Here is a 27,867-nt window from a genome sequence, read left to right as displayed (position 1 = left end):
TTTACCTATTTCTTCCATCGACTTTATTTTAAATCCTCTTCGTAATTCTTTTTCATCGCGATATTTTCTGTCCTCCACGGTCTATATTTGTTATATTAGAATTGATGATAGTATTGTCGTTTGAGGTAGGAATATTGGTTAAGAGACCTCAAAGAGATTTAGCAAAAACTACGCCATCTATAGGAAACTGGTGAAAATTTTACACAAAGAAATTTCTTATTTACGTTTATTTTATATTGATTACCTGCATAACTTTTAGAATATTATTTAGATTAAGATTATTAAAATATTATACAGTATCAAATACTATATTTTAAATTACACGTGGATGTTCTTATAAATTATTTTCGAAACCATTCGAATTTTGTTTGGTATTTTTTAAGGTTGCTTTTGGATTGTTCACTGTAATTTGAGGCACGGATAATGCTCCTGGAGAATTTTCGTCATGTTTGGAGAGATTTTCAGCAACTTGTTCCTGTAAAGAAATGATAGTTTTCGCGTAATAATAATTTGAACTAAAATCAATTGTGTATAATATATAATATGCAAGTATGATTGGTTGCCTATCTAACTACAATTGAGTGTATTATTAGTTGCCTATAATTATGCTTAATAATAGTATTTAATTTAACTATTGATTATTTTTATATATTCTTATATCAAAATATTGATTATTAAACAGGAAAAAAACACGGGTGAACTAAATTTACGTATTTTCGTAATCATGTATAAGAAAAATTGACATTTTTCAGTATATTTCATTACGAAACTGAATACCGAAGAAGATTCTCATTATTTTTAAGGAAAATTTGATCTATTTCTTTTTATTTTCGTTTCTATTGTTAGTTTTATGAGTTTTCTGAGGTCTGTATGGTTAAAATATAACTTTGAGCGCGTGGAAAAATAATTATAAATGAAATTCTGAACTTACCAAGTATTCGCTTATTTGGTCATTAATATTTTTAATTGCAACCGCCAATACGTATCCTTGAGCTTTCAAAATGGCGATAATCGTTCCTTGGACGTTTTCCATGTGCACGGTCTACAACGATAAATAGAAACAATAATAAAAAAATTAATATCAGTTAATAGATACTCACTTTAACAGCAGAATCCGTTGTAGCCAAAACTTTATTTATTAAAACTCCCACAGAATGATATAACCTTCTGGGAAAAGTACTGAGTATATCACTCGAAGCATTAATCAAATGAACAACGCGTCGTGATGATTCTCTTACCAGCAGAACAATCAGCTGTTCCAAATTTGCCGGTCTAGCTTGATTTTCAGGTTCATCTTTACTCAAACTCGCCCATAGCTCTTTTCCTTTTTGAAACGCAAGGATTGGATCGGTGGCTACCTGAAACGACAATTCCCGCAATTTTTATAAATATTCGAGTCGATATCCTCAAAAAAAAAACCAATTTCTTACTACTTTGGATCATCTGGAACACTCCAATTAAGTCTCTGAAGACGATAACTTTATTTCAACGCATACTATATTTATAAACAATCTTTGTGTATCTTGATCGCCATTATTTTTTGCTTAAAAACACTCGTGAGCTAAAACATCGATTCAGGGGACACCCTCAGTGACAAAAAAATGTTATTTAAAGTAGTGGTAAACTTTAACTGGTGGTTTAAGTCCAAAAAGAGCTCAGATAAACGCGAGGAGTATCTGTGAGTAATCGGATAATCAGAAGAAGACTTAAGTCGGCTAAACTTGAGCTTAAAATGCCTTAAATCAACCCCAGCAGCTGCATGTTGAAAATAGAAGAGGACGAGTCTACAAAAGACCGTGCAGGGGTACATAGAACTGGCTTTTAGAGGAGATTCCCGGTTGGTTGGGGAAGGCGATTCAATGATAACAAAAACCGAATTGATTTTATTGTTTATGATGTTATTTGAGCCAGCAATCGTGCTCTAAATTATTTTGATTTTAGTACTGAATCTGATTCATCATACAAATAAATATCTGTACCTATAATCAGAGGATTGCAATTTCAAATTCAACTTTTCTTTATAGCACTTGGCCATCAAAACCCAATGCATTCCAACAAACATTTTTATCTAAATAACCCAATATGTGCTTACCAATTCAATAACGTAAGTTAGAACATGTACAGCTTCCACGCTTTGATGTTTGAGTGCTTTAACTTCTGCAATCGTTCTTAGAGTTACTTTCCTTTTCAGTTTCCTGGAAAATTTTTCGGCGTGGTGTATTGTATGGATGGCTTTTCCTTTCGGTCCTTCTTCATTCGCAGGTTTATCAGTTTCTGAATAAACGAATACTTTTATATCCATTTCGTTCCATAGCAATAATTACTTACCATCGATAATTTGTTCGTCTTCGCCGGGTAGATATTTATCGACGTATTTTTCCGCGACGTCTAATACGCCGTCTAAAGTATCAGCAGCGTAAGCCGTGTATTTGCTAGATAGAACTGTGTCTCCTATTTTTTTCACGGAATCCGCGCGTTTTATAACCGGCTGGGCGATTCTCGTTCCCATTTCTTGTACGTATTGTTTCGTATTGTAATAAATCTAAAAAAATATCCGAATAAAATTATATGATACTAGAAACTTAATACCACAATGTGTAATTGTTTAAAAACATGGATAATAAACAACGATTTAATATAATATGTGTACTTCAATCATTCTAATGATAATTTTTAATTGTTTTTCCTTGTAACTTCTAAGTGCAATTTGTTGTTTGCTCGTAATTAAGTACGATATTTAATAAACGTTGATTAATAGTTGGAAAGAAAACTAGATGCAGTGCTGCAACTACACGATGCATCAAGAGTTTGCGTCAACGGCCACCTTCCGGAGTTGGTAAACATTAGATGAAGGCTGGACGAAGGACTGCAGACAAATGTGAAAATTCGACGGTTCACCACTTTACTTTCTGAATTGTGTCGACGTTTTTGGATGTAGTTGTATCAACTTGTACTAAATTGTGCACGGAGATCAAGAGAAGCGCAAGAAGATGGTGGACGTACGTTCAACAAAAGATCAAGTTGTAAAGCTACGAAATACGACAACATACATATTTCATTTGCTAGGTAAAATGGATCAGATATGCTTCATGATCTGAAGAAATAATCATAAGAATTACAATATATACATATGAGTATCTTAAGACTTGATACTATTTTCGCTTGTTTCCTCATTACCAGTTTCCTTGATAAGGACCCCATCAGCATTAGAATAAAAGTCCAGAATATTGTCTCTTCTTAGGATACTTGTAGAGTTGAAGTAGATCCGTATTGAGGACGAGATGTAACTATGAATGGAGTGTCAAGGGAAAGGACTAGACAAATCGCTGGGAGGTCGTTGCACCCTTGTAACTAATTCTTCGAGGTATGCTACAAAGACTAAATTATCAATGTTATCCTGGAGAAATAAACGAACCCAAAGAGATTGATAGTATATAAAAATTGTGTGTATCTAGACTACTAGAGTTGGTTTTCAATATTGGATTTTCATCGCCAAAGTTGGAAGCAAAACATTCGTCTAATGACATGCGCAGTATGACCATACCAGCGTCCAACTTTAATATTACTAAAGATGGTATCGAATATTTCCAACGTAGGACGCACCGATTGGTCATAGTGCACATTTTAGAATGGTTTTCTTCTAGCGTTGGCGGCATTGAAATGTTGACCATGGAAAGTTTCAACCAACTCTTTTGGTTCCAACTACACACAATTATTGTCCTTTTGCTCGTGAATGCGAAATGTTTTGAATGAAAAACGTTACCAATACCATACAGTTTAAGACTGTTGATGATCTTTGTTCAACCTTATCTGAAGATAATTTTAATTAACTTACCATTTCCGGTGGAAGATTTATCGACGGTACTTTTTGTTCCAAGATATCCAAACTTTTACAAACGATATCGTCAATGGAATTGATAGGTCCTTCCAATAGGAACAGAGCTGGTGAAGCAGCTTCCACTATAGTTTGAGCTGATAGTTCGGCGGTATCTAAAGTCCAATGCATCAACGAATTCGAATTCTAAAATAAATTACCGTTAACAATGCGTTTGATGGTGGTTTAGTTGAAATTTACTTTTATTTTTTGATAGAAGCCTCCTGCATAAGACCATCCGGTTTCCACTATCGGGATATTTGTAATACGATTGACCGCGTCCAGATCGTTCCATTCGAATCTTTTTCTAACCGTTTGTGGCACTAATAGATCAACAGAAATTATATACAGAGAAGATACAAATCCCAAAATATAAAATATCAATATCAAAGTTATCAATAATTTCAATAGAACAAAATCTGTTTTTTTTTTAGATCCATTTCTATTTGATACACTGTTTAGACCACCACTACACCAACAGTCACGATTAAACTGTCCGACGCGTCTGCAGACACTGTAGGTAAAGTCTCTGAAGACGATAACTTGGTTAACGAAACGCGCCTGGGACAGTATAATTGCGAGTGTTGGTGCAGTTCGAAAAACTTAGTGTTTCCGAATGGGGTTGTACTTATTGGATGTTTAAACTGGTCTTTTACGAAATGTAGAATACCAACGGAACCGTCTAACATCGCTTCCTAGTGGACTTATAGCCGGAAAGATGTAACGCGTCAAATGTAGGATGGGTGCCTCTCCAAGACTCAAGTGTATTAATGATATTCCGTTGTCCAAAAAGGCCGAGAAGTGACGAAATTCTTAATTATGAGCAGAAATACACACGCTGGGATGTTTGCAAGCGGTTCCTGCAGGGGTATGAAGAAAAAAGAGAAAATTTATCGCACCAGATAAGACTTGGTTACACTATTATATTCCGGAGAGTAAACGCGCGTTTATGGAATGAACTGTTGATTATCTCATTAAAAAACGTGCAGTATTATAATAATCTCTTAAGAAAACACGATAAAACTTGTCTACAGATCAAAACGACGCGATATTCCAATCCAGTAGTCTGAAATTGCAGCAAGACAACGATAAATCGACTTCCGATGGAAATGTGTATATAATTGGGTTGGGAATCACTGAAACATCATCCTTATAGTCCAGATTTGTCACCATGTGACTTTTATTGAAAGAGGCATTTGACGGGGCGCGATTCGAAAGCAATGCAATTCGTTGGGCGAATATTTACGTGAAGAGCCGGGGAAGATTTTTACGTAAAAGGCATTCGAAAACTTCCGGAGACGTGGCAAAAACGTGACAGATACTATCTAGAAAATCATCATCATCAAGAATTTCAATCCTTCGGATTATGGATATCGATTATAGCGTTTTAAAATCGTTTTTTTATTTGGATTACTCGTAGTTTTCTATTTTTGTTTTCTTTATAGTTTATCGTTTGTTTTTGCTGTTTTTTTTGTTTGGTATTATTTTGTATACCTTTGAAATTTCAGTTTTGTAACTTAATAATTTATTTAAAAAATAGTGCTACGGTTTCTTTTTCACCGCAATATTATACAAATTTATCGATACTGTTCTAAAATATTGTTAGTACAGCCAATCAAGCTTAAAATCTTAAAGACCTTTATCGATCTTCTTGAAAATTTGGAATTAAGTTCATCTTACCCTCCCCTTCGAATCTGACTTGGTCGCAAAGTATGCTTTTTATTTTTAAGGGGTGAAAATCACCCCTTACTTACCAATAAATTGATAAATAATGAATTAAAGCGGTGATTGGTTATAGTTATGTTCAAATATAATAAATGTTGATTGTTTTGTATCATGACTTTAATATTTTGATATTTTACACCTCACCTACCCTTAAATACAACCCCTCGTACAAAGGTTATTTGAAAAATGTGGTGAAAAACATCAAATTTTTTTTATTTTGAATCGTAATAGGAGAATTCTTTTCTTTGAGTATAAGTTATCTGACCCTCGATATTTTTAATGATGCAACCACCAAAAACCACCCCTCAGAATGAAAAAAATATAATAAAATATAAATACAAAGGAGACACGGCGTGTATAAAAGAATAAATACTCGAAAAAGATCAAAACGTTTCCAGCATTATCCCTAGAAAAATGAATTTCGGTTTTTTAATAATAACTCGGCTTTCCTTTTAAGCTTTTTGCATTCATCCATACATCATTTTGTAGAGAATTTTGTAAGCTACAAAACTATGAGAGTTGCAACCCTTCTAGGCCCTTTTCTTCAGAGAATTTCGATGCTGAAGGGTAAAAAAGACTCGCCCTTAGCATTGAAATCGATACTTTACACGCTTATATTTCGTTTAATTTTCAAGCTACGTGAGTTTAAAACAAAAACAAAATGTTCAATAAAATAAAAACTAAATTTTAGTTGAAAAAATTCTTTCGTTGATTCAATAGTTTTCGAGATATTTTGAAAAAATAACGGTGTTTTTTAAAAATCAAAAAAAAATTTCACGTTAAACAACTTTTTTCAAAATATACGTTTTCCAAACCATTCAAACTTTTGGAAAGTGTTGTTAGGGCTTAAACAAAGATAATTTTACATGGGCTACGATTAATTTTAATTTCGCCGCACATGGTGTCAAATTTACCGACATTTTTTGTTTTTTCAAATTCGAGTTATTCAACTTATTTTCGTCATAACTCGCTTAATTTTTATGCTAGACGATTTTATAAAAGCTTATTTTAAAGGTCCAAAAAAGTACTTTAAGAATGTTTATTACAATTTTTTGTGGAAACTTTATAGTTTTTACGTTATTTGAGCTCAAATCTCTGCATAAATTTACAAAAAAGAAAAAATTGTTTTTCAGTGAGTCATAAGTTGCTGAATATTATTGAAAAAATTTAATTTAAACTGACTAATTTCTAGGTTTTTTTATAAGCTTCAATTTCGAGAAGAATAATTTTTTTCAAAAAATGCGTAATTTTCGTGTTTTTCTTGAAGAAAGGTTGAAAAACGTGTTTTTTTTTCAAATTCGAATTACCTAACTTATTTTCGTCATAACTCGCTTAATTTTAAAGCTAGTCGGTTTTATAAAAGGTCATTTTAAAGGTCTAAAAAAGTACTTTAAAAATGTCTATTACAAATTTTTACGAAAAATTGATCGTTTTTCCGTTATTTGAGCTCAAATCTCTACATAAATTTACAAAAAAGAAAAATTTGGCTTTCAGTGAGTCATAAGTTGCTGAATATTATTAAAAAAATTTAATTTAAACTGACTAATTTCTTTGTTTTTTTATAAGCTTCAATTTCGATAAGAATAATTTTTTTCAAAAAATGCGTAATTTTCGTGTTTTTCTTGAAGAAAGGTTGAAAAACGTGATTTTTTTTTCAAATTCGAATTACCTAACTTATTTTCGTCATAACTCGCTTAATTTTAAAGCTAGTCGGTTTTGTAAAAGGTCATTTTAAAGGTCTAAAAAAGTACTTTAAAAATGTCTATTACAAATTTTTACGAAAAATTGATCGTTTTTCCGTTATTTGAGCTTAAATTTACGAAAAACAAAAAATTGTTTTTCAGTGAGTCATAAGTTGCTGAATATTATTGAAAAAATTTAATTTAAACTGACTAATTTCTAGGTTTTTTTATAAGCTTCAATTTCGATAAGTATAATTTTTTCCATAAAATGCGTAATTTTCGAGTTTTTCGTAAAAAAATGTTGAAAAACTTGGTTTTTTTTCTAATTTTCAATCGTAAATAACTCAGAAATTATTGAGTTAAATAAAAAACTTTATTCCACATTTTCTTCATAAAATTCAATTCTCTATCGATTTCCGGTGTTATTTTGAAATTTTTAATTTCCACTCCTTGAATAAGGGTGGTATTCACCCCTGGTGCAGAAGCATACATTTGTACCAAATCAGGTTTGTTATTTATATCATTTTTGAGCTCCTGTCAAAATTTCAAACTAATCCATGCAAGTCTTTAAAATTGCGAGGGGATTTGCTTGGTTCACTGTACTATTTAGAAATATTTCAATCATATAAAAATAATATTTTAAATTTCTTTAATTTCTTCAATTTCTTAGACCTTTCGATATATTTATGTTTCTAAATCTTCTTGATATTAAGTCTCTTCAGTTTTAAAATTAGTTTTTTTTCGATAACTTTCAAAAGATAAATCAAAATTTTGAAAAGATTTAAAGAAAAGTCGTCAATCCTTCAAAAGTTATCGAAAAAAAAGACTAATTTTAAAACAGAAAAGACATAAAATCAATAAGAAACATAAACAATATTTTATTTTCTCTTCAATCAATCGCATGTTTCCCGAGTCCCCTAATTTTATTTACTTTAGTTTTCATATTCACTCAATTGAATTGATAAATTGTATTAATAATCCTAATCAACTTTCATACAATAAATGACGTACTTTCATCATCTGTTTGGACCGAAATAGATTCAAAATTTTTAACTGTTACTGTCGATTCAAAATCATTTCGAGGTATTATTTTGTTTTTGAAATTTTTTCTAAATCGTCTCCTATGAACCATAACAGATTCTGAAAAAAAAAAATTCCGGTTCCACAACACAATCATTTTCATTTTCAAGTTTCTACTTACTTTTATCGAAATCACTTTCAGTTCGAAAACATGTCACGTTGTATTTAAATATTGAATGAACAAGATTCTAGCGACGATACAAAAATTTGTATCAAATATAAATTTATCGTATACTAATTAAATGAAATAAATTGATCATTAACCAAAAATAAACCGTTACCTAATCGAATATTAAACATTGATATGATTTATAATAAACAATTTCGTGATTTGAAAAATCTTGCATTGATTGTTTGTAAGTTAAGCAACAAAATTCGAAACTAATCAATCTAAGGGAATATTCAACAATGATTTTAGTATTTACACAACAATTCGAGAGAATTTAGAAAATATTTTTTTTTTTTTGAGATAATACTATTTATAGTCTACTGGGTGTTTCAAAAAAAGGTCTATATATCTCTAGGATATATAGAAAACTGATTCCCATAGAGGGCATTAGTTACACGGTTCATAACTTTTTTAATATTAAATTTATTAAGCAAAATTTTGAGTGAACTTAAACAACAATTAATTTTACACCAAAAAGGTACTCTTGATGAAATTCGATACCGTGTACGGTTTTTGCAATATTTTGATTTGAAAATTATAAAGTTATTAATTATTATTATTATATATAATAAAATAAAATCCAGTCTAATCAGTATAAGATCCTGTTTTTCAAAGTTAAATTAGTATAGGCTTTGAGCTATTAGAGGTCTTAATATAAGACAAACAATTTGATAATCATGATTGCGATCCTGGGACATTTAGAGTCATTGGAAAACGTTATCTAATCGTTAGATCTAAAAAAATCAATTCTGGTTAACAAAAAACAACATTAATTAACAAAATATGATTTTAAATTTAGAAAAAATCCAACAGTTAGTTTAAAGATCGTGGCAAGACAAACAAAAACGTCTTCTTCAACCATTAGAGCGGATTTTTATCGAACATTACAAGAAATTACAACCCTCAATACAAATTTTTGAAAATATATTTTGGTGCGATGGAAATCCACTTGTCAAAAAAGTTTTATAAACACAGAATCGATGGATTGGTGGAGATGTAGAAGCTCCGATTCGTTGGCCTTCCCGATTTTAATCCCTTGGTCGAATCTTAGTAAGTGTATTAGTAAAAACTGAGGACATTTTGAACACCTGCTCCAATTGAATTCTAATTTACGTTGTTTCATAAAACTAATATCATAAAAGTTACGTTCAAAATTACTTGGTACGATATAATGTCGGAGACTGCGACAAATAAAAACCTGCAACTACCGATTGTTTAATATTCTTCAACTGCGAATTATTTATTTGGTGTTTATGATTGTAGTTTAGTCCCAGAGACGTCTTTTAGTGAAGTTTGTATACGAATTGTTTTCGTTTTCGCAAATGCAGACTTCTAAGTTTTAAAATAGGTAAAACCAAGGAACTATCAGTTGAAATTCGTTCATTAATTAATAATACCGTAAAAGATAATGCTTCCACCAGGAGTTTTGGCTATGGAAAACCTTCAGAGTGGCCTCGAAAAAACAAAACTACTGAAGATTAACGAACGGTAATCGTGAACAGTATTTCTACAAGGAGATTGAGAAAAAACTCTTTTAAGAAGTCTAAATAAAATCTAGAGGTTGCAAAGGGTTAACAACATGAAAATTACAGAGTTTTATGAAGTGATGAGTCAAAGTTTGATGCTTACGAGTTACTTGTTTACTCAATTTTCTTTCAAAAACTTCGATTTCAAACACAATTCTGGTCATGATTTGCTAATTCTTGAAAACAAGATGAAAATCTTAACTTGGACCATCACGTGCGACAAATATAAATCGTTGTTGAAGTCTGTAGAGAACAGAAGCTTCACTAATAGTTTTTAAGCCGATATTAATGCGAAAATTGCAGTTGAAGTTAAGAACCAAAATAACTTCCAAATATAAAAATTATATTCAAACTTATGTAATTTAGTGATTTCTTATAACTTGTAATTTTTGACTTCTCGTTTTTTTTTTTGTTGGAAAACCTTTCTTTAATAATTTTTAAAAATAAAAATATATACTAGATGCAATTTGTATTTGCATTTACTTTACTCGCTTCATAGACATAACAAATTATAATAAATGGATTCAAAATTTTATAAACAATATCGAAATATGTAGATATTATCGTAGTTCAAGTTTCTCTTTTGAAAGACCGATCGACTATTCCTATGTGATTTATCGTTGCATGTTGGACTTTGCCTCGTTGTTTTCCATTTCAATTACCATCAATAATTAGTGTCATTAAACGACAACAGTACGGGTTATTTCCTATAATTTTCACCACGAACTTTGACTCAAATACTCCTAAATATTTTTTTTATTATATACATTAGTTAAAAATTTTACTAGTTTTTAAACAAATTTTTCGCCTTATTTGTTTCGGTGGTTTCAACTTTTCCAAGACAATCCACCAACAACTCATTTCCGCAGCTATTAAATTGAATGTCAACTACATTTCTTGCAATACGAAAGTTGCTACTTAAATTTTGAGTTGTCATACGATTGCTATTTGAGTTGTCAACAGTCAATACATCGAATTGATGGGTTATCAGCCGCTAAGTCCTTGTTTGGTATCCAATGATACCGTAGATCAAAGAAAAATCAACGAAATCAACGTTTTTCTATATCTGAAGAAGCGATTCATGCATTCAAATCACATGTTTTGGAGGTACCTCAATCGGAATGGAAAATGTCTACGAAAACGACAATAATAGCGTTTCTGCGTTTTTCTGCGTTTTTTCTGCATTTTTCTGCATTTTTCTACGTTTGTTTTTCTGCGTTTTCTGCGTTTTTCTGCGTCTTCCTGCATTTTTCTGCATTTTTTTGCGTTTTCCTGCGTTTTTCTGCATTTTTTTGCGTTTTCCTGCGTTTTTCTACGTTTATTCTGCGTTTTTCTGCGTCTTTCTGCAGTTTTCCGCATTTTTAAAATTAACAGCAAAAGGATGAAGCAAAAAAAAATGTTGCTATATACATTTTGAATCAAATAAAACAATGTCCAATTTGCAAAAGACTACGCAACAAAAAATTAGTTCTTATCCTGTGGAAAAATGTCCGGATATTCTACACTCATATTCCTTATTATTAACTTTTCTGGTAAACAGGAAAAACGACAATAATAGCTAAAAATTCTGCGTTTTTCTGCATTTTTCTACGTTTTTTTGCGTTTTCCTGTGTTTTCCTGCATTTTTCTGCGTTTTTCTGCATTTTTTTGCGTTTTCCTGCGTTTTTCTGCGTTTTTCTACGTTTATTCTGCGTTTTTCTGCGTCTTTCTGCAGTTTTCCGCATTTTTAAAATTAACAGCAAAAGGATGAAGCAAAAAAAAATGTTGCTATATACATTTTGAATCAAATAAAACAATGTCCAATTTGCAAAAGACTACGCAACAAAAAATTAGTTTTTATCCCGTGAAAAAATGTCCGGATATTCTACACTCATATTCCTTATTATTAACTTTTCTGGTAAACAGGAAAAACGACAATAATAGCTAAAAATTCTGCGTTTTTCTGCATTTTTCTGCGTTTTTCTGCGTCTTTCTGCAGTTTTCCGCATTTTTAAAATTAACAGCAAAAGGATGAAGCAAAAAAAAATGTTGCTATATACATTTTGAATCAAATAAAACAATGTCTAATTTACAAAAGACTGCGCAACAAAAAATTAGTTCTTATCCTGTGGAAAAATGTCCGGATATTCTACACTCATATTCCTTATTGTTAACTTTTCTGGAAAACAGGAAAAACGACAATAATATCTAAAAATTCTGCGTTTTTCTGCATTTTTCTACGTTTTTTTGCGTTTTCCTGTGTTTTCCTGCATTTTTCTGCGTTTTTCTGCATTTTTCTGCAGATTTCCGCGTTTTTAGAATTAACAGCAAAAGGATGAAGCAAAAAAAAATGCTGCTATATACATTTTGAATCAAATAAAACAATGTCCAATTTGCAAAAGACTACGCAACAAAAAATTAGTTCTTATCCTGTGGAAAAATGTCCGGATATTCTACACTCATATTCCTTATTATTAACTTTTCTGGAAAACAGGAAAACGACAATAATAGCTAAAAATTCTGCGTTTTTCTGCATTTTTCTACGTTTTTTTGCGTTTTCCTGTGTTTTCCTGCATTTTTCTGCGTTTTTCTGCATTTTTCTGCAGATTTCCGCGTTTTTAGAATTAACAGCAAAAGGATGAAGCAAAAAAAAATGCTGCTATATACATTTTGAATCAAATAAAACAATGTCCAATTTGCAAAAGACTACGCAACAAAAAATTAGTTCTTATCCTGTGGAAAAATGTCCGGATATTCTACACTCATATTCCTTATTATTAACTTTTCTGGAAAACAGGAAAACGACAATAATAGCTAAAAATTCTGCGTTTTTCTGCATTTTTCTACGTTTTTTTGCGTTTTCCTGTGTTTTCCTGCATTTTTCTGCGTTTTTCTGCATTTTTTTGCGTTTTCCTGCGTTTTTCTGCGTTTTTCTACGTTTATTCTGCGTTTTTCTGCGTCTTTCTGCAGTTTTCCGCATTTTTAAAATTAACAGCAAAAGGATGAAGCAAAAAAAAATGTTGCTGTATACATTTTGAATCAAATAAAACAATGTCTAATTTATAAAAGACTGCGCAACAAAAAATTAGTTTTTATCCCGTGAAAAAATGTCCGGATATTCTGCGTCAATGTAAAACTAAGGCTGGATCCTCTTCACTACAATGAAGCTCTATTAGTTTATGATAGAGACAGACTAGATGTGATATTCTACAAAATACTCCACCAATGGAGAACTAGTTTGCTGTGAATACCAAAGAAAAAAAAAATTATGATCAACAATGTACTTCCCGAGTTTCATAACTGGTTTAAATCAATTCTATGGTACCAGATTTATTCAAATACGAATCGGAGTAGCATTTTTTTTAACATGCCAAAATGATCAATTCTTATTTTTTTTTAGAAATTACGATTATTTTTGACTTTTGTTTGGAATCCTACGATATAATTATGAAAAAATTAAATTTTACGATTATCTCGAAAATTATATATCGAAAATATATTTATAGATAATAACTAGAGCAAATACTATTAACAGATTATTTGAAATAATAGAAATAAAACCATAAAAATAAAATGAATGTACTTACTTTTGCCGGGTGATATCGCAGACCAGTATATTTTGATACTCCTCCTGCAACTGATAGAAATTAAAGACCTCTTGACTCGAGATAATGATATTCTCTTAACCTTTCTTATCTTTAGGATAATTTAAAGTGAGAAATAATTTTGTTTTTTACGGGAAAACGATATTTTTCTGTCCATTCACTTATACAGTGACTCAATAATTCACTCACTAGTTTATATATTCACAAAACAGACCATAACTCGAAATCTCTCGACTGATTATATGCATCTACCCTACGTGGACGCCCTCTTCTTCTTTTTACACCTTAACCACTCTCCACCAACACAATCGTACACCACCAAACATTTTCTTTTCTCTTCCATTCATGACCCAGAATTCACTACCATATAACCCGGATGTAATGCTCTGGAGTTCCTTGAGATATCTGTGGACTTTGATAAGTTTCTTAGAGCTCCAACTGTTTCTTTTCCTCTTGCCCATCTCATGTCGAATTCCCTTTTAACTTGTTATCGTTTCTTCCAGGTATTCAAAATCTTAATATTCATCATGATCTTTATTAGAATCGTTAACATTAAGATATTTGACCACCAAGGAAGTGATTAAGCTAACAAAACTAATCCAAATTATGCCTCGCACCTTACAGATAAAAAAACTCATAGATTACATATTTGTTTTTATCAACAACATCGTTAATTTTCTCTGTTTCAACGTTTCTAAAATGAAATTGACGTCGTTAAAATTTAAAGCTTGACTTTTATTGAGTTTTCTCTTCTGGGAAACGTGTGATGCGATTCAATTTGAACGACTCTTCAAACTACTATCTACTAAAAAGCTGGGCTCGTTGCAAGGACTCGTTTAAAAAATTAAAAATTCTGAATCTTTCTTTGTTATTCATCTTTAAATTCGTTTGTAAGCAATTTCAGAAAGATCCTTGCATGGCTATCCACTTAGCACGACCTCCACGTTCAGAATTAGTTTAGGGCTCGATATTTTACAATGCAAAAAAATGCACAATCATTTGCGAATCGAAATCGAATCTACAACGTATTTTCTCACATTTTGCAATAATTTTATTCTATGATTGGATTAATTTTAGCTATGGACTTTTGTACTAAATTAGATTCTTCTAATTCTGATAACTACTAGAGCAGCGATAATGAATAAAAGTTATCTATAAAATCAATTACAATTTTTTTTAATAAATATATTTTTAATACGGAATAATTCCTATTAATCTTATCAATACACTTGATAAATATCTGAAATAGCGAATTTATCAAAATTGGCATATTATTATCTATATTATCTTATTTGTAGTTTAGACATCAAAGTACTATAGATTGAGCATTAATTTAGGGACGATCGTCAACAACTGAAAGTTTTCGTTAATATTAAAGTGTAATAGTTTTCGTATTTGTTAATTAAACATTGTTATAAATATGTTATGATCTAATTGATAGGTAAGTTAATTATTTTTTTCCGAATAACGTCTTCCATATGTTCGGAAGATACAACTAACGATACTAAAATAGATACAGAAATTGTTTTACGATGAATCTTTCGGGAAACGAACCGAAACGCGAAGACACAGAATAAAGAAAGTCCTCTAGATCTTTCTTCTTCATTGCTTCATGTTTTATCAAGATTTTCCGGGTCTTCTTCGTATCCTTCTACCAATGGGACTCCAATCGGTAATTCAATCTCGTCCACGATATTTTTATCATTTTATATTTTATTATTTCAAGGTCTACTCTTTCAATTTCCTTGGATCCTCCTCGTCCTATTATATTTTGAAGTATTTTCCCCAAGGATTATTTCGAAGATCAATTGATAACCTTTTTTGTCGGAATAAATATAATTATAACAATCGTTATCTTATTAAATTCGATCAAAGATTTTTTTCTCATTATCTTCTTAATTTACATATCAAATTTTTATTTACAATAAATAAATTATTAAAAACTACCGACTGATATATTTTCAAAAAAATCTAACGATAATATTCGAAACAACGTAGTAACTGAATCAATTCGAAAACGAGGATTTTCAAGGAGAATTTTGGCTTCATTAGCATCTTAAACGATATAACATTTTGATTGGCTTTTAATCCTCTATGATTTACGAAAAATATTGTCCTAAATTCCCTCTCCTTGGAATGGTTAAAAGAATCGTTCCGACCACCTCCTCGAAAGTTTTAATATTTCTAAAAAAACAGGATTCCGAGTCGGATTATAGAACGAATAACTAACTCCAAGTGATAAATTGATTAATAGAAAGCCTATAGTATTAATAATCGTCGATTATGAAAAGGCATTTAACTGCATAAACAATCATGAGAATTGTTTAAAGCTAGTTAAGTTAATGGGCTCCATTTGGTAAACTGAAACATGTAGTTATTCAAATCGGATACACCTACATGTCTTGGTAGGAGCGAAACCAATTATCGAAACTCTTCTGGGAAACTATAACCAGAGAAGATCTACGAATACCAACAGGTACTGTCGCCTCAACAAACACCTGAAGACGCTAGATCTAGCTGATAATACGACGTGCAGATTTGCATCTGCTGGGCTGGTCAAGATTGAAAGATAATAGATGAACAAAGACGACGTGATAGAGAGACGATTTAAAAAGAATATTTGAATCCAAGATGTTGGAGACCGAGCAAAATGTTTTAGGTTAAGAAAGGCTTAAGTCCGGTAGACGAGAAGATGATTTTTGGGCAGCGTTTTATCCTTATCTACATCAAATTATCGCGATATTTAATCGGAAACTCGAGAAAAAAAAAACAAAATTATAAATTACGTGATTCGAGGTTAATTTATTTTTAAAATTTGTTACAGATATGAAAGATAGAAAGATGAGTTTCCCGATACTGGTTTTATTCCTGATAATTAATTCGGGTAAGTTGAAAATTTGGAATTAAAAGTATATTATTGATGATCTAACCACTGTGTGTGTTTTTATTTCAAGTGGTAACTTAAGACAACGAATTTTTGCTCTATTTTTGTGATTTTTCTGTCCATTCTGTCCTCTAGATGAACTCATTTCTGTCTGGTAACTCTTCCATTCGGATTTTTCTGGCTTCTTTCGAAGACGATAATCTTCGGCCAATGACGATTTCAAAATTATTAAAATTACGGCCACTGCAAGCAATTTCTATAATTTTCGCTTCGGCGACAAAATCCATGCGGTTAGAACCGCTCTAAAGCCCTAATTAAGAGTCATTTTAGGTATTTTGAGCCCAAACATTTCATCCAAAAAAATCGATTTCTACACACTTTCTACGATTCTTTATTATTTGTTTTGTTGTTAGTTAAGTTGATTTACAACTGGGAAAAACTATTTATTAACATATATAATCTGTGTCAAAATTATGCGGTATATACAGTGTGTCCACGAAAGTTGGCGGTATATGGGCCATAACTTTTTTATTATTAATTTTACGAAAAAAAGTTATTCTTTATAAAAAGTTCTGCGTGGTCTAAAACCTAAAATTCAATCATCAGATGTTTGATTTTTTCGGTCGTATACGAGGTTTGTCAAAAAATGTACCGCTGTATCAGCACAATCTAAATTTTTTCTTCCGGACTTGATGTTGGTGGCGTTCATAAACAAATACGTCTGTGAAACATAAAACTGAACAATAAGGTTCTCTAAAAACTATAAAAAACACTGTTAGACTGAATAAAAAAAAAGTGTTTATACCGCGGTAATTTTCGAAATACGATTGTTGACGTTTTTTCGATATTTAGACAGTTCGCAAAGCCTACTTTCATTATTAATTTTAAAAAATGCTAGTTCATCCTATTTTTTTAATGTAAATAAACAATGTTGAATATTTAATTTAATTCTAAACATCTTTTCTTTATTATAACAATTTTCGATATTGAGCACTAATCACATTTTTTGACAAACCTCGTATACGATTGAAAAAATTTAACATCTGATGATTGAATTTTAGATTTTGGACTGTGCGGAATTTTTTATAAAGAATAACTTTTTTTCGTAAAATTAATAATAAAAAAGTTACTGGGACAAACTGTATATACTAACCTTAAATACTAATCCTATTGTATACAAAAGTTGTAATTAATTATATTCATGATCGTCGCGTCACATCAACATAAAAATAATGTTAAGTAATTTGATATGAGTTAATGAAACTTCAAGTGTCTAAGGGACATATAGAATCGCTTAACTATGACGTTGGTTCGCATTAGAAAGATTCGGCGGTATGTTGTAAGTATTATTCTGTTTTAGGAATGGTTCTTGGCGAAATAACCATAGAGACAATCAATTCGAAGGTAAACATATCAGGTCAGAATCCCTACCTTTTGAAAATGGACGAAAATAATAATTCCTTCGAAAACAAAACGCAATTGTTCAAAATTAAATACGACGATGATGAAAGTTGTAAGTAATAAACTATTATTATTAAAAAAGAAAAATTTTTTGATTATAATTATTATTGAATTTTATGTTTAGGTACGACGTTAAAAGTGGATTTTATCGAACCCGCAACTTTCGAAAATGAAATTAAAGATTGTGTATTTTCTTCGTTACAATCATTCGATTACGAAAATTCCAACCAAAGATCGTATTTATTTCAAATAATATCAACGAAAAACGAAAACGATAAAATTGATATTCGTCTTAAAATACAAAATATCGACGACGAACCACCTGTCGTAGGTTCGTTCAAATGCGAATTCGACGTAAGTATATAAATTTTTTTATTACCCAAATTAACGTCAAGGGGTGGATTTACCAATAGGCTGTAATTTAGGGCGGTAAATTGTCAAAAAAATATCATTTAAATTCACGCGGAAAATACAAGTTTTTATGAGATTTAATCACCGTTACTGATATTTTCTAGTACTTATTTCGAAGAAAAAGTCGTGGAGAAATGGAAAAAAGTACAATTAACACGTTGTGTTTGCAATTGAACTTTCCCTAGAACCTAGAAAGGTCCTACGACATATTTTATTTAAACCCTTCTCGACGTCCCAAAAAACTGTAATCGAATATATTTCACAGTTTAGTTTGGAACGTCAAATTACATTTTTTATAAATGCAAATTAATTAAATAAAAAAATTTAATGCTATAACGGACGTAAAAAAATATAATTTAAATAATTATTAACTAAATATCGAATACCAGATGTGGTTAAATAAGTTTCACCCTACATAAAACAAAAGAAAATTAAAATCGTAATTATTTCTGCTTATTAATGTTAATAAAACCCCAAATTTTATTATATTTTCTAGGAAGAAACAGATTACGACGTATCGAGTACGAATTGTGTATCTACAGTAACAGATCCTGATGGGTGGTTGAATGAAATCAAATTTCACGTCATCCCCGGAACGGTAAATAGATTTATATACACAGAGTGAGTTTTATTTATGGAACGCGACAATTATCACGTACGTGTCTTTTTCATTTAATATTCCCTTTATCTAAATGGCATCATTTCGGAGTTGAAACTACAGTATATCCACCAAAGTTACAATAAATATTGTACATTTAGATCGTTTAATTTGATTATTCTTTAATAATTTATATCCTAACCGAAATCCCGTAACAAAATCTACTGTCAGTAAATTAGTGAAAAGTTTAACGAAATTAGTGCAGTAAAATACAATAACTGAAGTCTCATATTTAAATGACATAACGAATTTTATTATATTATTATAAATGTTGTTTTTTTTGTTGTGTTTGTTGTGTTTGTTTCAAATTTTTTATTTTTAAAAAGTTAAAACTACAGTATATCCACCAAAGTTACAATAGATATAGTACATTTAGATCGTTTAATTTGATTATTCTTTAATAATTTATATTCTAACCGAAATCCCGTAACAAAATCTACTGTCAGTAAATTAGTGAAAAGTTTAACGAAATTAGTGCAGTAAAATACAATAACTGAAGTCTCATATTTAAATGACATAACGAATTTTATTATATTATTATAAATGTTGTTTTTTTTGTTGTGTTTGTTGTGTTTGTTTTAAATTTTTTATTTTTAAAAAGTTAAAACTACAGTATATCCACCAAAGTTACAATAAATATTGTACATTTAGATCGTTTAATTTGATTATTCTTTAATAATTTATATTCTAACCGAAGTCCCGTAACAAAATCTACTGTCAGTAAATTAGTGAAAAGTTTAACGAAATTAGTGCAGTAAAATACAATAACTGAAGTCTCATATTTAAATGACATAACGAATTTTATTATATTATTTTAAATGTTGTTTTTTTGTTGTGTTTGTTGTGTTTGTTTCAAATTTTTTATTTTTAAAAAGTTAAAACTACTGTATATCCACCAAAGTTACAATAAATATTGTACATTTAGATCGTTTAATTTGATTATTCTTTAATAATTTATATTCTAACCGAAATCCCGTAACAAAATCTACTGTCAGTAAATTAGTGAAAAGTTTAACGAAATTAGTGCAGTAAAATACAATAACTGAAGTCTCATATTTAAATGACATAACGAATTTTATTATATTATTATAAATGTTGTTTTTTTTGTTGTGTTTGTTGTGTTTGTTTCAAATTTTTTATTTTTAAAAAGTTAAAACTACAGTATATCCACCAAAGTTACAATAGATATAGTACATTTAGATCGTTTAATTTGATTATTCTTTAATAATTTATATTCTAACCGAAATCCCGTAACAAAATCTACTGTCAGTAAATTAGTGAAAAGTTTAACGAAATTAGTGCAGTAAAATACAATAACTGAAGTCTCATATTTAAATGACATAACGAATTTTATTATATTATTATAAATGTTGTTTTTTTTGTTGTGTTTGTTGTGTTTGTTTTAAATTTTTTATTTTTAAAAAGTTAAAACTACAGTATATCCACCAAAGTTACAATAAATATTGTACATTTAGATCGTTTAATTTGATTATTCTTTAATAATTTATATTCTAACCGAAGTCCCGTAACAAAATCTACTGTCAGTAAATTAGTGAAAAGTTTAACGAAATTAGTGCAGTAAAATACAATAACTGAAGTCTCATATTTAAATGACATAACGAATTTTATTATATTATTTTAAATGTTGTTTTTTTGTTGTGTTTGTTGTGTTTGTTTCAAATTTTTTATTTTTAAAAAGTTAAAACTACTGTATATCCACCAAAGTTACAATAAATATTGTACATTTAGATCGTTTAATTTGATTATTCTTTAATAATTTATATCCTAACCGAAATCCCGTAACAAAATCTACTGTCAGTAAATTAGTGAAAAGTTTAACGAAATTAGTGCAGTAAAATACAATAACTGAAGTCTCATATTTAAATGACATAACGAATTTTATTATATTATTATAAATGTTGTTTTTTTTGTTGTGTTTGTTGTGTTTGTTTTAAATTTTTTATTTTTAAAAAGTTAAAACTACAGTATATCCACCAAAGTTACAATAGATATTGTACATTTAGATCGTTTAATTTGATTATTCTTTAATAATTTATATCCTAACCGAAATCCCGTAACAAAATCTACTGTCAGTAAATTAGTGAAAAGTTTAACGAAATTAGTGCAGTAAAATACAATAACTGAAGTCTCATATTTAAATGACATAACGAATTTTATTATATTATTATAAATGTTGTTTTTTTTGTTGTGTTTGTTGTGTTTGTTTTAAATTTTTTATTTTTAAAAAGTTAAAACTACAGTATATCCACCAAAGTTACAATAAATATTGTACATTTAGATCGTTTAATTTGATTATTCTTTAATAATTTATATCCTAACCGAAATCCCGTAACAAAATCTACTGTCAGTAAATTAGTGAAAAGTTTAACGAAATTAGTGCAGTAAAATACAATAACTGAAGTCTCATATTTAAATGACATAACGAATTTTATTATATTATTATAAATGTTGTTTTTTTTGTTGTGTTTGTTGTGTTTGTTTTAAATTTTTTATTTTTAAAAAGTTAAAACTACAGTATATCCACCAAAGTTACAATAAATATTGTACATTTAGATCGTTTAATTTGATTATTCTTTAATAATTTATATCCTAACCGAAATCCCGTAACAAAATCTACTGTCAGTAAATTAGTGAAAAGTTTAACGAAATTAGTGCAGTAAAATACAATAACTGAAGTCTCATATTTAAATGACATAACGAATTTTATTATATTATTATAAATGTTGTTTTTTTTGTTGTGTTTGTTGTGTTTGTTTTAAATTTTTTATTTTTAAAAAGTTAAAACTACAGTATATCCACCAAAGTTACAATAGATATTGTACATTTAGATCGTTTAATTTGATTATTCTTTAATAATTTATATCCTAACCGAAATCCCGTAACAAAATCTACTGTCAGTAAATTAGTGAAAAGTTTAACGAAATTAGTGCAGTAAAATACAATAACTGAAGTCTCATATTTAAATGACATAACGAATTTTATTATATTATTATAAATGTTGTTTTTTTTGTTGTGTTTGTTGTGTTTGTTTTAAATTTTTTATTTTTAAAAAGTTAAAACTACAGTATATCCACCAAAGTTACAATAAATATTGTACATTTAGATCGTTTAATTTGATTATTCTTTAATAATTTATATCCTAACCGAAATCCCGTAACAAAATCTACTGTCAGTAAATTAGTGAAAAGTTTAACGAAATTAGTGCAGTAAAATACAATAACTGAAGTCTCATATTTAAATGACATAACGAATTTTATTATATTATTATAAATGTTGTTTTTTTTGTTGTGTTTGTTGTGTTTGTTTCAAATTTTTTATTTTTAAAAAGTTAAAACTACAGTATATCCACCAAAGTTACAATAGATATTGTACATTTAGATCGTTTGATTTGATTATTCTTTAATAATTTATATTCTAACCGAAATCCCGTAACAAAATCTACTGTCAGTAAATTAGTGAAAAGTTTAACGAAATTAGTGCAGTAAAATACAATAACTGAAGTCTCATATTTAAATGACCTAACGAATTTTATTATATTATTATAAATGTTGTTTTTTTTGTTGTGTTTGTTGTGTTTGTTTTAAATTTTTTATTTTTAAAAAGTTAAAACTACAGTATATCCACCAAAGTTACAATAGATATTGTACATTTAGATCGTTTAATTTGATTATTCTTTAATAATTTATATCCTAACCGAAATCCCGTAACAAAATCTACTGTCAGTAAATTAGTGAAAAGTTTAACGAAATTAGTGCAGTAAAATACAATAACTGAAGTCTCATATTTAAATGACATAACGAATTTTATTATATTATTTTAAATGTTGTTTTTTTTGTTGTGTTTGTTGTGTTTGTTTCAAATTTTTTATTTTTAAAAAGTTAAAACTACAGTATATCCACCAAAGTTACAATAGATATTGTACATTTAGATCGTTTAATTTGATTATTCTTTAATAATTTATATCCTAACCGAAATCCCGTAACAAAATCTACTGTCAGTAAATTAGTGAAAAGTTTAACGAAATTAGTGCAGTAAAATACAATAACTGAAGTCTCATATTTAAATGACATAACGAATTTTATTATATTATTATAAATGTTGTTTTTTTTGTTGTGTTTGTTGTGTTTGTTTTAAATTTTTTATTTTTAAAAAGTTAAAACTACAGTATATCCACCAAAGTTACAATAGATATAGTACATTTAGATCGTTTAATTTGATTATTCTTTAATAATTTATATCCTAACCGAAATCCCGTAACAAAATCTACTGTCAGTAAATTAGTGAAAAGTTTAACGAAATTAGTGCAGTAAAATACAATAACTGAAGTCTCATATTTAAATGACATAACGAATTTTATTATATTATTTTAAATGTTGTTTTTTTGTTGTGTTTGTTGTGTTTGTTTCAAATTTTTTATTTTTAAAAAGTTAAAACTACTGTATATCCACCAAAGTTACAATAAATATTGTACATTTAGATCGTTTAATTTGATTATTCTTTAATAATTTATATCCTAACCGAAATCCCGTAACAAAATCTACTGTCAGTAAATTAGTGAAAAGTTTAACGAAATTAGTGCAGTAAAATACAATAACTGAAGTCTCATATTTAAATGACATAACGAATTTTATTATATTATTATAAATGTTGTTTTTTTTGTTGTGTTTGTTGTGTTTGTTTTAAATTTTTTATTTTTAAAAAGTTAAAACTACAGTATATCCACCAAAGTTACAATAGATATTGTACATTTAGATCGTTTAATTTGATTATTCTTTAATAATTTATATCCTAACCGAAATCCCGTAACAAAATCTACTGTCAGTAAATTAGTGAAAAGTTTAACGAAATTAGTGCAGTAAAATACAATAACTGAAGTCTCATATTTAAATGACATAACGAATTTTATTATATTATTATAAATGTTGTTTTTTTTGTTGTGTTTGTTGTGTTTGTTTTAAATTTTTTATTTTTAAAAAGTTAAAACTACAGTATATCCACCAAAGTTACAATAGATATTGTACATTTAGATCGTTTAATTTGATTATTCTTTAATAATTTATATCCTAACCGAAATCCCGTAACAAAATCTACTGTCAGTAAATTAGTGAAAAGTTTAACGAAATTAGTGCAGTAAAATACAATAACTGAAGTCTCATATTTAAATGACATAACGAATTTTATTATATTATTATAAATGTTGTTTTTTTTGTTGTGTTTGTTGTGTTTGTTTTAAATTTTTTATTTTTAAAAAGTTAAAACTACAGTATATCCACCAAAGTTACAATAAATATTGTACATTTAGATCGTTTAATTTGATTATTCTTTAATAATTTATATCCTAACCGAAATCCCGTAACAAAATCTACTGTCAGTAAATTAGTGAAAAGTTTAACGAAATTAGTGCAGTAAAATACAATAACTGAAGTCTCATATTTAAATGACATAACGAATTTTATTATATTATTATAAATGTTGTTTTTTTTGTTGTGTTTGTTGTGTTTGTTTCAAATTTTTTATTTTTAAAAAGTTAAAACTACAGTATATCCACCAAAGTTACAATAGATATTGTACATTTAGATCGTTTGATTTGATTATTCTTTAATAATTTATATTCTAACCGATATCCCGTAACAAAATCTACTGTCAGTAAATTAGTGAAAAGTTTAACGAAATTAGTGCAGTAAAATACAATAACTGAAGTCTCATATTTAAATGACCTAACGAATTTTATTATATTATTATAAATGTTGTTTTTTTTGTTGTGTTTGTTGTGTTTGTTTTAAATTTTTTATTTTTAAAAAGTTAAAACTACAGTATATCCACCAAAGTTACAATAGATATTGTACATTTAGATCGTTTAATTTGATTATTCTTTAATAATTTATATCCTAACCGAAATCCCGTAACAAAATCTACTGTCAGTAAATTAGTGAAAAGTTTAACGAAATTAGTGCAGTAAAATACAATAACTGAAGTCTCATATTTAAATGACATAACGAATTTTATTATATTATTTTAAATGTTGTTTTTTTTGTTGTGTTTGTTGTGTTTGTTTCAAATTTTTTATTTTTAAAAAGTTAAAACTACAGTATATCCACCAAAGTTACAATAGATATTGTACATTTAGATCGTTTAATTTGATTATTCTTTAATAATTTATATCCTAACCGAAATCCCGTAACAAAATCTACTGTCAGTAAATTAGTGAAAAGTTTAACGAAATTAGTGCAGTAAAATACAATAACTGAAGTCTCATATTTAAATGACATAACGAATTTTATTATATTATTATAAATGTTGTTTTTTTTGTTGTGTTTGTTGTGTTTGTTTTAAATTTTTTATTTTTAAAAAGTTAAAACTACAGTATATCCACCAAAGTTACAATAGATATAGTACATTTAGATCGTTTAATTTGATTATTCTTTAATAATTTATATCCTAACCGAAATCCCGTAACAAAATCTACTGTCAGTAAATTAGTGAAAAGTTTAACGAAATTAGTGCAGTAAAATACAATAACTGAAGTCTCATATTTAAATGACATAACGAATTTTATTATATTATTTTAAATGTTGTTTTTTTGTTGTGTTTGTTGTGTTTGTTTCAAATTTTTTATTTTTAAAAAGTTAAAACTACTGTATATCCACCAAAGTTACAATAAATATTGTACATTTAGATCGTTTAATTTGATTATTCTTTAATAATTTATATCCTAACCGAAATCCCGTAACAAAATCTACTGTCAGTAAATTAGTGAAAAGTTTAACGAAATTAGTGCAGTAAAATACAATAACTGAAGTCTCATATTTAAATGACATAACGAATTTTATTATATTATTATAAATGTTGTTTTTTTTGTTGTGTTTGTTGTGTTTGTTTTAAATTTTTTATTTTTAAAAAGTTAAAACTACAGTATATCCACCAAAGTTACAATAGATATTGTACATTTAGATCGTTTAATTTGATTATTCTTTAATAATTTATATCCTAACCGAAATCCCGTAACAAAATCTACTGTCAGTAAATTAGTGAAAAGTTTAACGAAATTAGTGCAGTAAAATACAATAACTGAAGTCTCATATTTAAATGACATAACGAATTTTATTATATTATTATAAATGTTGTTTTTTTTGTTGTGTTTGTTGTGTTTGTTTTAAATTTTTTATTTTTAAAAAGTTAAAACTACAGTATATCCACCAAAGTTACAATAAATATTGTACATTTAGATCGTTTAATTTGATTATTCTTTAATAATTTATATCCTAACCGAAATCCCGTAACAAAATCTACTGTCAGTAAATTAGTGAAAAGTTTAACGAAATTAGTGCAGTAAAATACAATAACTGAAGTCTCATATTTAAATGACATAACGAATTTTATTATATTATTATAAATGTTGTTTTTTTTGTTGTGTTTGTTGTGTTTGTTTTAAATTTTTTATTTTTAAAAAGTTAAAACTACAGTATATCCACCAAAGTTACAATAGATATTGTACATTTAGATCGTTTAATTTGATTATTCTTTAATAATTTATATCCTAACCGAAATCCCGTAACAAAATCTACTGTCAGTAAATTAGTGAAAAGTTTAACGAAATTAGTGCAGTAAAATACAATAACTGAAGTCTCATATTTAAATGACATAACGAATTTTATTATATTATTATAAATGTTGTTTTTTTTGTTGTGTTTGTTGTGTTTGTTTTAAATTTTTTATTTTTAAAAAGTTAAAACTACAGTATATCCACCAAAGTTACAATAAATATTGTACATTTAGATCGTTTAATTTGATTATTCTTTAATAATTTATATTCTAACCGAAGTCCCGTAACAAAATCTACTGTCAGTAAATTAGTGAAAAGTTTAACGAAATTAGTGCAGTAAAATACAATAACTGAAGTCTCATATTTAAATGACATAACGAATTTTATTATATTATTATAAATGTTGTTTTTTTTGTTGTGTTTGTTGTGTTTGTTTTAAATTTTTTATTTTTAAAAAGTTAAAACTACAGTATATCCACCAAAGTTACAATAGATATTGTACATTTAGATCGTTTAATTTGATTATTCTTTAATAATTTATATCCTAACCGAAATCCCGTAACAAAATCTACTGTCAGTAAATTAGTGAAAAGTTTAACGAAATTAGTGCAGTAAAATACAATAACTGAAGTCTCATATTTAAATGACATAACGAATTTTATTATATTATTATAAATGTTGTTTTTTTTGTTGTGTTTGTTGTGTTTGTTTTAAATTTTTTATTTTTAAAAAGTTAAAACTACAGTATATCCACCAAAGTTACAATAAATATTGTACATTTAGATCGTTTAATTTGATTATTCTTTAATAATTTATATTCTAACCGAAGTCCCGTAACAAAATCTACTGTCAGTAAATTAGTGAAAAGTTTAACGAAATTAGTGCAGTAAAATACAATAACTGAAGTCTCATATTTAAATGACATAACGAATTTTATTATATTATTTTAAATGTTGTTTTTTTGTTGTGTTTGTTGTGTTTGTTTCAAATTTTTTATTTTTAAAAAGTTAAAACTACTGTATATCCACCAAAGTTACAATAAATATTGTACATTTAGATCGTTTAATTTGATTATTCTTTAATAATTTATATCCTAACCGAAATCCCGTAACAAAATCTACTGTCAGTAAATTAGTGAAAAGTTTAACGAAATTAGTGCAGTAAAATACAATAACTGAAGTCTCATATTTAAATGACATAACGAATTTTATTATATTATTATAAATGTTGTTTTTTTTGTTGTGTTTGT

At 28.1% G+C, this 27,867-nt stretch overlaps 2 protein-coding genes across 3 annotated transcripts in view; one reads left to right on the top strand and one right to left on the bottom strand.

Annotated features, from left to right (window-relative positions):
• Nucleotides 1-205: 205 nt before the first annotated feature.
• Nucleotides 206-13,754, bottom strand: LOC130897740 (lipid storage droplets surface-binding protein 1-like). Of its 2 annotated transcripts, XM_057806614.1 has the most exons (9): nucleotides 8,483-8,763; nucleotides 8,293-8,421; nucleotides 4,076-4,197; nucleotides 3,836-4,021; nucleotides 2,329-2,542; nucleotides 2,093-2,274; nucleotides 1,101-1,358; nucleotides 932-1,042; nucleotides 206-475 (listed from the first exon to the last, which is right to left on the bottom strand). In XM_057806614.1, exons 2-9 carry the CDS (start codon nucleotides 8,411-8,413, stop codon nucleotides 335-337), a joined length of 1,335 nt encoding a protein of 444 aa, XP_057662597.1. In that variant the 5' UTR covers nucleotides 8,414-8,421; nucleotides 8,483-8,763; the 3' UTR covers nucleotides 206-334. The 2 variants fall into 2 exon arrangements, with proteins under 2 accessions (XP_057662597.1, XP_057662598.1); XM_057806615.1 differs by lacking the exons at nucleotides 8,293-8,421; nucleotides 8,483-8,763 and adding an exon at nucleotides 13,623-13,754.
• Nucleotides 13,755-14,919: 1,165 nt separating this feature from the next.
• LOC130897751 (protocadherin Fat 4-like) overlaps nucleotides 14,920-27,867 on the top strand; it is a 37,593-nt gene continuing 24,645 nt past the window's right edge. Inside the window, exons 1-5 of the mRNA XM_057806634.1 lie at nucleotides 14,920-15,081; nucleotides 16,465-16,524; nucleotides 17,885-18,037; nucleotides 18,110-18,339; nucleotides 18,893-18,994. Coding sequence (XP_057662617.1) covers nucleotides 16,467-16,524; nucleotides 17,885-18,037; nucleotides 18,110-18,339; nucleotides 18,893-18,994 — 543 coding nt within the window. The 5' untranslated portion in view covers nucleotides 14,920-15,081; nucleotides 16,465-16,466. The remainder of the gene's footprint in view (nucleotides 15,082-16,464; nucleotides 16,525-17,884; nucleotides 18,038-18,109; nucleotides 18,340-18,892; nucleotides 18,995-27,867) is intronic.

The sequence above is a fragment of the Diorhabda carinulata genome, chromosome 9 (assembly GCF_026250575.1).
Source record: "Diorhabda carinulata isolate Delta chromosome 9, icDioCari1.1, whole genome shotgun sequence".
Lineage (NCBI taxonomy): Eukaryota > Metazoa > Arthropoda > Insecta > Coleoptera > Chrysomelidae > Diorhabda > Diorhabda carinulata.
The sequence above is the reverse complement of the archived record's forward strand: the minus strand, read 5'-3'. Positions and strand labels throughout refer to the sequence as shown.

Excerpts from the sequence above, each read along its gene's own strand:
- LOC130897740 (XM_057806614.1), bottom strand. The coding sequence starts at position 8,413 with ATGGTTCATAGGAGACGATTTAGAAAAAATTTCAAAAACAAAATAATA. Across the intron at positions 2,543-3,835 it reads TAAATCTTCCACCGGAAATG|ATTTATTACAATACGAAACA; the intron begins GTAAGTTAATTA and ends ATATTTTTTTAG. Across the intron at positions 1,359-2,092 it reads TAACTTACGTTATTGAATTG|GTAGCCACCGATCCAATCCT; the intron begins GTAAGCACATAT and ends TTGTCGTTTCAG.